We start from the raw sequence: 15,224 nt of genomic DNA, 5'->3' as shown, positions 1-15,224 counted from the left end.
CATCCTCCAGCACCTCCGAGCCAATTCCTATGGAGCTCGGGGGTGCTGGCGCTAGAGAGAGGAGGAGGGAGAACCCGAGGAGGGCCACCCCCTGCACCAACTGTGGCCGTGGAGGACACACCGCGGCCAGGTGCTGGGGAGGGTCTTCTGAGAGAGGGGACAACAGGTCACGCACTGGGGAGTCATTTCAGGTGAGTAGGCGCCCCACTTACCCAGAGCTCTCTGTTGGTCACATGAGTATTCCTGTGCGTTTTCCACAGGTGGCACCTCATTCCCAGCATAAGGCGCTAGTAGATTCAGGCGCAGCTGGGAACTTTATTGATCGGGCATTTTGTGCTAGGTTAGGAATTCCCCTTCGGCCGGTAGAAGTTCCATTCCCTGTCCACGCATTAGACAGCCGGCCGTTGGGGTCGGGTCTGATCAGGGATGTCACAGCACCGCTGACGATGACGACGCAGGGGGGTCATGAGGAAATCATTCAGTTCTATCTGATTGACTCTCCTGCGTACCCAGTGGTGTTGGGGCTTCCCTGGTTAAGCACTCACGATCCTACCATAGCGTGGCAACAGAGGGCTCTTATGGAGTGGTCTGCCCAGTGTGTAGGGAGATGTCTAGGTGTTTCCATAGGGGCGACCTCGGTAGAGAGTCCGAACCAAGTGCCCGCACTGCGCATTCCCCCCGAGTATGAGGATTTAGCACTAGCGTTTAGCAAATCGAGGGCAGCACGGCTACCTCCTCATAGACAGGGGGACTGTGCGATAAATCTCCAGACCGGAGCAGCTCTTCCCAGGAGTCATGTGTATCCCCTGTCTCAAGAGGAAACTGCGGCTATGGAGACTTACATAGCCGAGTCCTTGGCACAGGGATACATACGGTCCTCTACTTCTCCGGTCTCCTCGAGTTTCTTCTTTGTGAAGAAGAAGGACGGGGGATTGCGCCCGTGTATTGATTACCGTAGTCTCAATCAGATCACAGTAAAATACAGTTACCCACTTCCACTGATTGCGACGATGACGGAGTCATTACGCGGAGCGCGGTTCTTCACAAAGTTGGATCTCAGGAGCGCGTACAATTTGGTGCGCATTAGGGAGGGGGATGAATGGAAAACAGCATTTAGCACCACCTCGGGTCATTACGAGTATCTCGTCATGCCATACGGGTTAATGAATGCTCCTTCAGTCTTCCAATCCTTTGTTGACGAGATTTTCCGGGACATGCATGGGCAGGGTGTAGTGGTGTACATTGACGACATTCTAGTGTATTCTTCTACACGAGCCGAGCATGTAGCCCAGGTGCGCCGAGTATTGAGACGACTGTTGGAGCATGACTTGTATGTCAAGGCAGAGAAATGCCTGTTCTTCCAGGAGTCCGTCTCCTTTTTGGGTTATCGGTTGTCCGCGTCTGGCGTGGAGATAGAGGTAGATCGGGTAGCGGCTGTGCGTAATTGGCAAACTCCAACCACCGTAAAAGAGGTGCAGCGGTTCTTGGGTTTTGCTAATTACTACCGGAGGTTTATCCGGGGCTTTGGACAGGTTGCAGCTCCCATTACGTCCCTGCTAAAGGGGGGTCCGGTGCGCTTGCGGTGGTCAGCTGAGGCGGACAGGGCATTTGTCAAGCTGAAGAACCTGTTCGTCTCGGCCCCGGTGCTGGCGCATCCGGATCCCTCTTTGCCTTTCCAAGTAGAGGTGGACGCGTCCGAGACCGGTATTGGGGCAGTCCTGTCACAACGGTCCGGCACGCCACCTAAGCTCCGCCCCTGTGCGTTCTACTCTAAGAAGCTCAGCTCGGCGGAGCGCAATTATGACGTTGGGGACAGGGAGCTGTTAGCTGTAGTCCAGGCCCTAAAGGTGTGGAGGCATTGGCTTGAGGGGGCTCAACACCCTTTCCTCATTCTGACTGATCACCGTAACCTGGAGTACATCCGGGCAGCTAGGAGATTGAACCCTCGTCAGGCTAGGTGGAACATGTTCCTGACCCGGTTTGTTTTTAAGATCACATACATCCCTGGGTCCCAGAACGGTAAGGCAGACGCCCTGTCCCGGCAGTATGACACAGAGGAGAGGTCCATTGAGCCTACTTCCATACTGCCGGAGTCTTGTCTGGTGGCTCCGGTAGTATGGGAGGTCGATACGGAAATCGAGCGGGCGCTGCGTACCGACCCTACTCCCCCCGAGTGTCCTGTGGGGCGGACGTACGTTCCGCTCGAGGTTCGTGATCGGCTTATTTCTTGGGCTCATACATCACCCTCCTCTGGACATCCTGGTATTGGTCGGACGGTGCACTGCCTTAGCGTGAAATACTGGTGGCCAACGTTAGCCAGGGATGTGAGGGTTTATGTCTCCTCCTGCTCGGTGTGTGCCCAGTGTAAGGCACCTAGACATTTGCCCAGGGGTAAGTTACATCCTCTGCCCGTTCCACAACGACCATGGTCCCACCTCTCGGTGGATTTTGTGACCGATCTACCCCCTTCCCAGGGTAATACCACCATTTTGGTCGTTGTGGATCGGTTTTCTAAGGCCTGTCGTCTCCTCCCACTGCCGGGTCTCCCTACTGCCCTACAGACCGCCGAGGCCCTCTTTACCCACGTGTTCCGGCACTATGGGGTCCCCGAGGATATTGTGTCCGACCGAGGTCCCCAGTTCACCTCCAGAGTCTGGGGGGCGTTCATGGAACGCCTGGGGGTCTCGGTTAGCCTTACCTCGGGGTACCACCCAGAGAGCAATGGGCAGGTTGAACGTGTGAACCAGGATGTGGGTAGGTTTTTGAGGTCCTATTGCCGGGACCGGCCGGAGGAGTGGTCGAGGTATATCCCCTGGGCAGAGATGGCCCAGAACTCTCTCCGCCACTCCTCCACCGGATTAACACCTTTCCAGTGTATTTTAGGGTATCAGCCGGTCCTGGCACCGTGGCACGAGAGCCAGACCGAGGCCCCTGCGGTGGACGAGTGGATTCGGCGCTCGGAGGAGACGTGGGACGCTGCCCATGTCCATCTGCAGCGTGCCATCCGTCAACACAAGGCGAGCGCCGATCGCCACCGCAGTGAGGGGCCGGTGTACGCACCGGGAGATCAAGTCTGGCTCTCGACTCGAAACCTGCCCCTCCGCCTGCCCTGCCGGAAGCTGGGTCGGCGGTTTGTGGGGCCCTTCAAAGTCCTGAGAAGATTGAACGAGGTGTGTTACAGATTACAACTGCCTATTGAGTACAAAAATATTAACCCCTCGTTCCATGTGTCTCTTCTCAGGCCGGTGGTAGCTGGTCCACTCCAAGAGGAGGAGATAGGAGAGACCCCTCCACCCCCTTTGGACATCGAGGGGGCACCGGCGTACAGGGTCCGGACTATATTGGACTCGAGGCGCCGGAGGAGTGGTCTCCAGTATCTCGTGGAGTGGGAGGGGTACGGTCCGGAGGAACGGTGCTGGGTGCCTAGGAGGGACATCCTCGACCCATCCCTCCTGACAGAGTTCCACCGTGGGCATCCCACGCGCCCGGGTCCGCGTCCTCCTGGCCGTCCCCGAGACCGGGGTCGGCGCACGGCTGGAGCCGCGCGTCAAGGGGGGGGTACTGTCACGGTTTCGGCCGAGGCTGCTCCTCCTCCTGGTTCGGGCAGGCTTCGGCGTTCGCCGTCCCCGGAATACTAGCTGCCACCGTTGTATGTTTCGTGTGTTGATTGCTTTGGTCTGTCTGGTACACCTGTGTCTGTTTGTGTCCTAATTACGTGTCCTATAAGTTCCCTGTTTTGTGTTAGTTATATTGTGTGTTGTTGTCCGCGTGTCGTTTGAGCTGCGTGTTTTGCGCTCTACATGTTTTGTTTTACGCATGTTGCGTACTGTTCTCGCCTCTGTATTTCGAGGTCGTGTAGTGATTATTGTTCACTTTACTATAGTAAAGTTTGTTGGACTAAACCTCTGTGTCCTGCGCCTGACTCCTCATCACATCCACATCGGTGCCAAACTGACAATTGGAAGTGATGCAGACAATTACATTGATGGAAGTTACAATCTATCTGCAATATTAAAGCTGATCTACCCCCTAAGAAAAAAAAAAAAACGTTTAGATAGCTAAATTCAGCAAGATAAATACATGGCTCTGAGTCTTGCTGGCACTGGCAGGAGTATGGGGTAATGTTAGTTACAGCATGGTGAGGGTGAATTAAATTCTTCAACATCTTGCTAGCTAGCAACATTAGCAAAGCCAGCTGCAGTCACATATTGGCTACCTAACAACATGACTTCATTTCTAATTTCTGTAGGCAGTGGAAATGCAATTTGAGCTATCCCACCACGGCCAGCCCAACCTGGGTTGACTTCAAAGTGCCACTGGAAATGGGGCTTCAGTCAGCTGATCGTTTCAGTTGTTCTTTTTTTTAAGGTTATGATGGTTATTTTCATGACGGTCTTCATCCATAACCGTCGGTTACACAGGTATACGGTAATTGTGCCAGCCCTGACTAGACCTATTTCACTTTTGTGTGTTCACTGAATATGCAAATGTACTTTCCCCAATAGAATCATCACTTACCTCTTTCTACATGAAAGTCACTGTTAACTGAATTTGCTCACTACCAGCTGTGCAGTATTTTTAGCTTCCTCCGGGTGTAGAATCAGGTCTGCAGTGTTTAATAATCCACAGACAAGGCCCATCCTCGACTAACTAGATGCGCTAATGAGGACTTTTTTCATTATGAATCAGTTACTCATGTTGCTGAGACGGCCTCGTCGTCTACTGCTGGGGGGGGTTATATGATGTTTAATGGATCCTGCTGGTTGGGGCCTGCTGGGGCAAGATTGGCCTATAGGAGAGATCTGGTGGGTCACATTGGCTTATAGGAGATATATGGGCAGCGTTTAGACAGGCAGCCCAATTATGATATGTTTTTCACTAATTGGTCTTTTGACCAATCAGATCAGCACTGAAAAAGATCTGATGTGAAAAGATCTGATGTGATTGGTCAAAATATGTGATTGGTCAATTAGTGGAAAAAATATCAGAATTGGGCTGCGTGTGTCAACGCAGCCATTGGCCTATAGGATAATATCTGGTGGTACCTTCTGAGGCAGATTGGCCTATAGGCAAATAGAAATCCAATATGGATGGGGTTAAGAGAGATGGATGGAGTTGAAGGATGGGACTAATAACAACTAACAACGACTAATAACAACAAGATAACAAATGTAAGCATACTGTGTCCATAATAAGTGTATAGGTTATAGGTTGAGAGCTTTTGTGAAAGAGCACAGTTAGAAAGATATGGCATATAGAAGCAAACCGGATGGACATCATGAAAATGATCGGAGAGGTTGAGGGTAGAGGAAGTTCAGGAGTAAAAACAAACAAAATAGAATTATTGTAAAACTGACTGTGTCCATAAAATGTATATAGTATGTATAAGCTGGAAGTAGAGGCCTAAGCATTGTTGTTCACTAGTTTACTCCAATTAGGGAAGGGGTGGTGGTGTTGGAAAGTAATAAAGGGAAATATATATTTATTTTTTTAAAGGATATGTATGTATATATATGTATGTGTATATATATATATATATATATATATTAGGGCTGTCAAAAATAGCGCGTTAACGACGTTAATTAGTTGTTTGCTGTTAATTACGTCAATTTTTTTAACGCATTTCACGCATGCGCAGTGTGACAAATTATTCAGGTCAGGAAAGTGGTTGGGAGCTAGAGGCGAGATGGAGCAAGGTGAGCAAAGTGGGCCTATTGACGGATTCAAATATAAAAAGAATGATGATGGTACAGTTAACAAGTACAAGGTTATTTGCAAGATTTGTAAGAAGGAGTTTCAATTTCACCGGAGCTGTTCAAGCTTGAAGTACCATGTCAACGCCAAACATGCGTTTGCTGGGCCGTCAGATTCAGCAAGTGGTTTGCGCCAGACCACGCTGAATGTTTGCAGGCAATTAACAAAATCAACCTCAGATAATTTGACCAACACAATAGCAAAATGGATTGCAAAGGATTGTAGACCCATTAGCATTGTAGAAGACTCAGGTTTCCTTGATGTTTTGCAAGTGGCGTCTCAAGACTCATTCTATAAGCCACCGTCAAGAGCCACAGCCAAAGACAAATATTATGGTGTGTAGTATGTTTCAGCTTGATTTAAAACACCATTATTTGGCTGTGTTAATAAACAGACATAATATGAAAATTATGTATCTGTGTCCTGTTATTTATCTTTTGGTATGCATTTCAGAAAAAAAATGGTTAGGATTCAGGTGTAATTGCAAATAGTGATTAATCATGATTAATCCACTGAAAATTCTGATTAATTTGATTAAAAATTTTAATCATTTGACAGCCCTAATATATATATATATATATATATATATATATATATATATATATATATATATATATATATATATATATATATATATATATATATATATATATATATATATATATATATAATTTATTTGCAAGTTCTGGTGGGTCACATTGACCTATAGGAGAGATCTGGGCCTCTAGAATTGGGTTATGTGGACTGGCAAAGCTCCATGTAGAAGTTCCCCACAGATGTAGGGTCACCTTATTCTGCTCCAGCCCTAGCCGTCCCTTAGCGGGAAAATGGCATCTAGGGCAACTTCATCATACTCCAAGTGCTAACCTATATCAATCTAAGGAGGAAAAAGTGTTGAAGAGTTTCCATGTCTTTGCACAATGTTTTTATTTTACAGTGTGCACTGGAAGTCATTTATGTGGATGTGAGTGATGTATTAGTGCAGTATGTGCAGTGAAATGTCTAGTGCATCTTAAGTACTGTAGCTATGATTACATCTGGGATGTTTACTTAGACAATAAAGCACTCTGACTGACTGGCTGGCTAACAAAGCGGCTTTGTTGCCTCTTTCTAACCTGTTTAGCTGTCTAACCTCTTATTGTCTGTGTTTTCATAGCTGCAGGACGAGCAACAGAAAAAGCCTGATAGGAAGTGGGCAGTCTTCGGTGCTTCCGCGACCTCACTCCCCCCTCTCATCGCATACAGGTAAGGCGTGTGCATGTGTGAATCATTTTTGTACTGTACAGTACAGCATTTGTTTTGATGGGTGAGTGAAGTGCCCGAATGAGTAAAAGACAGAATGAATGTTGTTGTGCTTGCAAAGAGACCAGAGAGGCTTTGGTTGGCTAGAGTGTTCTACCCCTGAATGAAGGCCATTGTCTGTGGGTAAATGAAGAAGCAGTCTGGAAAAGCCACTTGTCAGAAGTGCAATCTGTTTCGGATTTAATAGCCACCCACAAGATCCTCCTCTGTCTCTCTCTCTGTAGACCTTTACCACAACACACAACTGTCTGAAACGTTAGCAACCTCTCTTCTACAACAAAAGTGACAAACTAGCTGGTTCTGCAAGAAATCATTGCCAATTATTTTTATTATAATGGCAAATGCTTTCATTGAAACCGATTGAAAGGAGGGTGGGATCTGAAAATAATGTAAGACTATGCGAAATACAGCACATCTGTCTGATGTTAAAACCATTTTAGTAAAACTTTGGTTCTAGCCTGGTGTCCAGACGCGAGTGAGTCTAGGCTACTTTGGTCCGGTCTGTAAACTGAAGGCAGTCTAACTGCACTATTTCAGAATCATACTTAAAAATGTTCTGATAGTGTAGTGAAAATAATAAATCAGCACATTATAGTTGAAGTACCCCCTCTTGGGTTGCACATAAGACAAAAGGCAAAAGCAGGCAGAGTAAAGGATAGGCTTTTCGTGGTACAGCCTAAGACAAGTCTATGATGCCATGGTTAAAAAGGGTGAGCGCTCTGTGCTATCGGAGCGCTGGCATTGGAACCAGCAGTGATTGTAATGGATCATGAAGTGGCGGGCCTCAGGAAGGAAATGCACAGGAGCACAGGGAGGAGAGGGGAGGGTGGACTTCATCTATTCCGGCCTGGGTTTTTTATTTCCTGACAGGCCAAACACTGATAACGGCCCTCTGTTTGCGTAGTCAGACTTTCTTGCCTTGCTAGAGAGCTCAGTCCTTAAGATGAACTGTGAGAAATAGTGGCGTAATGACAGTGCTGAACTATGGGAGGACTTCACTGGCTGGCACAGACGTATTGCAGGTACATGTACAGTACCAGTCAAAAGTTTGGACACACCTACTCATTCAAGGGTTTTTCTTTATTTTTACTATATTCTACATTGTAGAATAATAGTGAAGACATCAAAACTATGAAATAACACATGGAATCATGTAGTAAACATTTTTTTTTTTTTTTACAAATCAAAATATATTTTATATTTGAGATTCTTCAAATAGCCACCCTTTGCCTTGATGACAGCTTTGCACACTCTTGGCATTCTCTCAACCAGCTTCACCTGGAATGTTTTTCCAACAATCTTGAAGGAGTTCCCACATATGCTGAGCACTTGTTGGCTGCTTTTCCTTCACTCTGCCGTCCGACTCATCCCAAACCATCTCAATTGGGTTGAGGTCGGGGGATTGTGGAGGCCAGGTCATCTGATCACTCTCCTTCTTGGTCAAATAACCCTTTCACAGCCTGGAGGTGTGTTGGGTCATTGTCCTGTTGAAAAACAAATGATAGTCCCACTAAGCCCAAACCAGATGGGATGGCGTATCGCTGCAGTATGCTGTGGTAGCCATGCTGGTTAAGTGTGCCTTGAATTCTAAATAAATCACAGACAGTGTCACCAGCAAAGCATCCCCACACCATAACACCACCTCCATGCTTTACAGTGGGAACTACACATGCAGAGATCATCCGTTCACCCACACCACGTCTCACAAAGACACGGCGGTTGGAACAAAAAATGTCCATTGCTCATGTTTCTTGGCCCAAGCAGGTCTCTTCTTCTTATTGGTGTCCTTTAGTAGGGATTTCTTTGCAGCAATTCGACCATGAAGGCCTGATTCACACAGTCCCCTCTGAAAAGTTGATGTTGAGATGTGTCTGTGACTTGAACTCTGTGAAGCATTTATTTGGGCTGCAATTTCTGAGGTTGGTAACTCTAATGAACCTCTGCAGCAGAGGTAACTCTTGGTCTTCCATTCCTGTGGCGATCCTCATGAGAGGCAGTTTCATCATAGTGCTTGATGGTTTTTGCGATTGCAATTGAAGAAACTTTCAAAGTTCTTGACATTTTCCGTATTGACTGACCTTCATGTCTTAAAGTAATGATGGACTGTCATTTCTCTTTGCTTATTTGAGCTGTTCTTGCCATAATATGGACTTGGTCTTTTACCAAATAGGGCTATCTTCTGTAAACCCCCCCCTACCTTGTCACAACACAACTGATTGGCTCAAACGCATTAAGAAGGAAAGAAATTCCACAAATTAACTTTTAAGAAGGCACAGCTGTTCATTGAAATGCTTTCCATGTGACCACCTCATGAACCTGGTTGAGAGAATGCCAAGAGTGTGCAAAGCTGTCATCAAGGCAAAGGGTGGCTACTTTTTTGGTTACTACATGATTCCATATGTGTTATTTCATAGTTTTGATGTCTTCGCTATTCTACAATGTAGAAAATAGTAAAAACAAACAAAAACCCTTGAATGAGTAGGTGTGTCTAAACTTTTGACTGGTTGTGTACATTTGGTAAGAGCATTGTTTCCAGTTCTCATGTTAGGACTACAGTAGGTGTTTGTGGTGTTAGTTGCAGTGGTTGTCACAGTTGTTTTGGCATTAGGGTGAAAGCAAAGCTTGAGTGTATGCCTATAGTACCCATTTAACTTTTACATATTGTTCACTGCTCTTTTCTTCAGTAAAATAGCTAAGGTTATTATTTTCCTATTAAGAATTCTGGATCATTAGTGAATGCTTTTCACATTAATTCAAAACAGTATTTGGTTTAGATTAAGTCTGCTCAGCATACTCTATTACTACTGCTACTGTTTTAACAAAGCAATCCCAGTATATTTTCTCTAAACACATCAAATTCATCTGTATTATCCTGTGTCTACATTGCTATTAGAATTTGATTAAACATGATTCATCTCAAAGAATGGACTTGACCTCCATCTGGATTGGGTTAAGTGTTCCTTTTCCCCAGGTGTATTCTATCCCATTCTGGTGAGTAGTTATCAACACTCATCTGCTGTGATTAAATTACACAACAATTAAACAGGTGACATTCATCACCATCTAACTAGCCTCTCTCTGTTCCCCAGTACCACCATTGTTACCCCAGTACCGCAAAGCCCTTTCGCTATCGTCAGACTCGTCACAGGGGGTGATATCTTTGCCCCTAGTTAATTAACTGTTTACTCCCCCCTTCGGCTACAGAGTTAATTATGTCTAATTAAAGTTGGACCGAGGGTTGGTTCTTAACCTTATCGGTGAGTGAACACAAGGCCTAATTGCTGTCGTTGGGGTAAACCCTGCAGTTTGATGTATTGAATAGCCTGAGGCAGTAGCCACAACTGTACGGCTGTGGGTAATAAGTGCATGCTGTCCATATGGATGGTGGGTTGGAGGGATAGAGGGATCATTTGGAGAGCCGCCCTGGTAGAGGATGCTTCAGGCTCCACTATGGGACATTAAGGTCTGCAATGAAACCCCAAGACCCCGAATATAACTAACACCTTATGGATGGTAGGAAATGTGTATTTTATAGCCAGATGTCTTCACCCAGACTGTCTTTGTTTGTATAGCGTCATTATGTTTACATTGCTATTTAGAACATGGTATTAGCCTATAGGCTACTCTTACAGTAGCTTATATTGTCCCTGTACACATGTAGCCCACAGGTCTGTATTCCACATTCAATCCATACATTTTTTTATAATTTGTTTTAATCAGCATGCTAGTGCCAGGCAGGTAGTGTACCTTTCATGTATTTCTAGAGTACAGTACCTGTCATGCATTTGTGGTGCCTTACAACTAGCACATTTGTAAAGCAAATCACTGTCTATCAGAAGTCCAACATTCTTCCCCTAGCTCCTTGAGCTGAAAGTACTGTACGCTGCTGCCTTATAGCTTTCAGATGTTTGATATTCAGCTAGTTTGTGTGTTCTGCCTTTACAACGCTTGAGAACCAGCTGCTATTTAAATAAATTGTCTTTGTCTGTTGAGATATTCCTCTGTCTACAAAGACCTTTTTGAAAGACTGGTGATTTCACACCTCTTTTTGTTTTGACTGATACCTGAGGGGTAAAATTTGAATTATTCATTGGTTGGGACAAGTGCACGTGAACTTTTTATTGTAATTTTTATTTATTTATTTATTTATTTATAATAATGTATAATTTATTTATTAATAATTGTAATTTTTTTTCTGTGTGGCATTTCTCGTTTGTGTCTCCTGATGAATCAAAGCCAATATGGAAGAAGATTATTAATATGATGTAATTACTGCTTCAAGCAGATCAGTCCCATTTGAGAGACTTTCAGTTTTACTAGATTATGCTCCATCAGCTAAAAGAGACAAGGAAACACAATAAAATCTAAAATGCAGTATAAAGTACAATAGCTTAGAGTAAATTGAAGAAGAAATGTAATTTATCTATGCTGCTTTAATACACTTTCTTTGGTTTTTCGTATCAATGAATTGTGACACAGTGGTTAGATAAACTCCTAATTTGGTGTAGGTTTGATTCTACGCTGTAGGCTTATTATTATTAACTTCATGAATTTCAAATGCTTTTATCTCAGGTTTATGAAATGTTTTCTTTTTTTACTTCTAATCTTCCCTTGTTTCTCTGCTCTTTCTCTGAACAACAGGAACGAGTCCTCAAGACAGCCCCAGAAACTTCTCTCCTAGTGCCTCAGCCCACTTCTCCTTTGCACGAAGGTAATAAGGAAATACATATTCTTTCACATGGGAGTATTGCCAGTAAAAGTAAATGCAATTTAGCTTTTTATCAGTACCTCCGCTCAACTAGCATGCCAGCAGCAATAAAATACTTATGGGCAGGCTTTATTGTTTTGTTTAAGAATTTCCAGAAAGTAATTCATACTTGAACTCACAGTTGTAATTTTGCTTTATCTTGGTAATTATCTGACAGATTGCATAAGAAATGTGGGATACAAAGGAAATACGAATCTTGATAGAAACGTTTTTGTTTTTAGTTTTTTTAACAAAATCAAATTGTCTGAAGCAGACATTTTGAGAAGCGAAGGCAGGATCTCACTGTGTTCTGACAGGCTCTCTATACAGAGATAGAAATCACATGCAGGTTCAAGGGTTCAGTCTTTCCCAAATAGCCTGAAAAATGTTCTGTTCTACCCTCACTCAACACAATTTAATTTAATAATGTTTCTTTATTGTTATGATTCACAGTCTTTGCCACAGACCAGGCATGTAACGTCATATTAGTCCTCCGTTTGCCCTTCCCAACAATAGAGAGAAAGAAAATAGAGAAATAATAGAAAAGTAATAACACCTAATAATAAAAGTAATAATAAATACACAATGAGTAACGATAACTTGGCTATATACATGGGGTACCAGTACCGAGTCGATGTGTGCGGATACGAGGTAATTTAGGTATAGATGTACATATAACTAGGAATAGTGACTAGGCAACAGGATAGATAATAAACAGTAGCAGCAGCATATGTGATGAGTCAAACAAAGTTAGTGCAAAAAGGGTCAATGCAGATAGTCTGGGTAGCTATTTGGTTAACTATTTAACAAACTATTTAGCAGCTCATGGCTTGGGGTTGAAGCTCTTCAGGGTCCTGTTGGTTCCAGACATGTGAATGGTGGCGTGCTCGGCCCTCCGTTTCCTGTAGTCCACAATCAGCTGGGACTAAGCATGCACCCCTGAGGGGCCCCCGTGTTGAGGGTCAGCATGGTGAATGTGTTGTTGCCTACCCTCACCACCTGGGGTCAGCCCGTCAGGAAGTCCAGGATCCAGTTTCAGAGGGAGGTGTTCAGTCCCAGGGTCCTTAGCTCAGTGATGAGCTTGGAGGGCACTAGGGTGTTGAACACTGAGCTGTAGTCAATAAACAGCATTCTCACGTGTTTGTCTTGTCCAGGTGGGAGAGGGCAGTGTGGAGTGCAATAGAGATTGCATCTTCTGTGGATCTGTTGGGGCGGTATACGAATTGGAGTGGGTCCAGGGTGTCTGGGATGATGGTGTTGATGTGAGCCATGACCAGCCTTTTAAAAGCATTTCATGGCTACAGATTTGAGTGCTTCGGGGGGCGATAGTCATTTAGACAGATTACCTTGCTCTTGGGCACAGGGACTATGATGGTCTGCTTAAAACATGTAGGTATTACAGACTGGGTCAGGGAGAGGTTGAAAATGTCAGTGAAGACACTTACCAGCTGGTCAGCGCATGCGGCCTTGTGAATGTTAACCTGTTTAAAGGTCTTACTCACATCGGCTACGGAGAGCGTGATCACACAGTTGTCCAGAACAGCTGGTGCTCTAATGCTTAGTTCAGTGTTGCTTGCCTCGAAGCGAGCATAGAAGGCATTGAGCTCGTCTGGTAGGCTCATGTCACTGGGCAGCTCGCGGCTGGGTTTCCTTTTGTAATCCGTGATAGTTTGCAAGCCCTGCCACATCCGAGCAGCGTCAGAGCCAGCGTAGTAAGATTAGATCGTAGTCCTGTATTGACGCTTTGCCCGTTTGATGGCTGGGCTGAGGACGTAGCGGGATTTCTTATAAGCGTCCGAATTAGTGTCCCGCTCTTTGAAAGCGGCAGCTCTAGTCTGTAGCTCAGTGCGGATGTTGCCTGTAAACCATGGCTTTTGGTTGGGATATGTACATACGGTCACTGTGGGGGCAACGTCGTTGATACACTTTTAATGAAGCCGGCGACTGATGGATGAGCATTTTCTTGTTTGCTTATGGCCCTGTACAGCTCGTTAAGTTCAGTCTTAGTGTCAGCATTGGTTTGTGGTGTAAATGGATACCTACAAAAAATATAGACAACCTCTCTTGGTAAATAGTATGGTCTACAGCTTATCATGAGGTATTCTAACTCAGGCGAGCAGAACCTTGAGACTTCCTTAATATTAGCGATCGCGCACCAGCTGTTGTTAACAAAGAGACACACACCTACCCCTTTGAGCTTACCCAAAGCTGCCGTTCTGTCCTGCTGATGCATAGAAAAAACAGCTAGATGTAAATTATCCATGTCCTTGTTCAGGCACGACTCGGAGAAACGTAGGATATTACAGTTCTTCAGATCCCGTTGATAGGATAGTCTCGAACGGAGCCCGTCCAGTTTGTTCTCCAGTGATTGTACACTCGCCAATAGAACGGAGGGTGGAGGCGGTTTATCTACTCGCCGACGTAGTTTCGTCAGGGTGCCCTCACATCGGCCTCGCTTGCGCTTTCTCTTCCGAGTCTCGGGATTAGGCCTGGTTCGGGGTGAGTAGTAGGTCCTGCGCCGCCGACTCGTTGAAGTATAAATCTTCATCTATATCGAGGTTAGTGATCGCTGTTCTGATGTCCAGAAGCTCTTTTCGGTCATAGGAAATGATGGGGGAAACATTATGTACCAAAAAAGTTAAGATCAGGGCAAAAAACACACACAAAATAGAAAAATTGGTCAGGAGCCCGTAAAACGAACCATTCCAGCACCATTTTTACTGCATACCTCTTCTTACGTCTACTTCATGTTATCATGTCTATGAAAACACAACGTCATTGTAACACGTGTCTGTTCGTGCAATGTGTATGAATACACAAAGTCATTGTTACAGTGCATTTGGAAAGTATTCAGACCCCTTCCATTTTTACACATTTTGTTACGTTACAGGCTTATTCTAAAATTGAATAAATTGTTTTTTCTCATCAATCTACACACAATACTCCATAATGACAAAGCGAGAACAGGTTTTTAGAAATGTTTGCAAATGCATTATGAGACTCGAAATTGAGCTCAGGTGCATTTTGTTTCCATTGATCATCCTTGAGATGTTTCTACAACTTGATTGGAGTCCACCTGTGGTAAATTCAATTGATTGGACATGATTTGGAAAGGCACACACCGGTCTATATAAGGTCCCACAGTTGACATTGCATGTCAGAGCAAAAACCAAGCCACGAGGTCGAAGGAATTGTCCATAGAGCTCCGAGACAGGATTGTGTCGAGGCACAGATCTGGGGAAGGGTACCAAAACATTTCTGCAGCATTGAAGGTCCCCAAGAACACAGTGGCCTCCATCATTCTTAAATGGAAGAAGTTTGGAACCACCAAGACTCTTCCTAGAGCTGGCCGCCTGGCCAAACTGAGCAATCAGGGGAGAAGGGCCTTGGTCAGGGAGGTGACTAAGAACACGAGTTCCTC

The 15,224-nt window shown here is 45.0% G+C and overlaps 1 protein-coding gene across 1 annotated transcript in view; it reads left to right on the top strand.

Annotated features, from left to right (window-relative positions):
• The window catches only part of LOC311099590 (microtubule-associated serine/threonine-protein kinase 1-like), a gene marked incomplete at its 5' end in the record, with an annotated part of 175,532 nt that overhangs the window by 133,094 nt on the left and 27,214 nt on the right, over positions 1-15,224 (top strand). Inside the window, 2 exons of the mRNA XM_084140284.1 lie at positions 6,911-6,999; positions 11,698-11,767. Of these exons, the coding sequence (XP_083996410.1) occupies positions 6,911-6,999; positions 11,698-11,767 (159 nt within the window). The remainder of the gene's footprint in view (positions 1-6,910; positions 7,000-11,697; positions 11,768-15,224) is intronic.

The sequence above is a fragment of the Coregonus lavaretus genome (genome assembly GCF_964263955.1).
Source record: "Coregonus lavaretus genome assembly, chromosome: 24".
Taxonomy (NCBI): Eukaryota; Metazoa; Chordata; class Actinopteri; order Salmoniformes; family Salmonidae; genus Coregonus; species Coregonus lavaretus.
The sequence above is the reverse complement of the archived record's forward strand: the minus strand, read 5'-3'. Positions and strand labels throughout refer to the sequence as shown.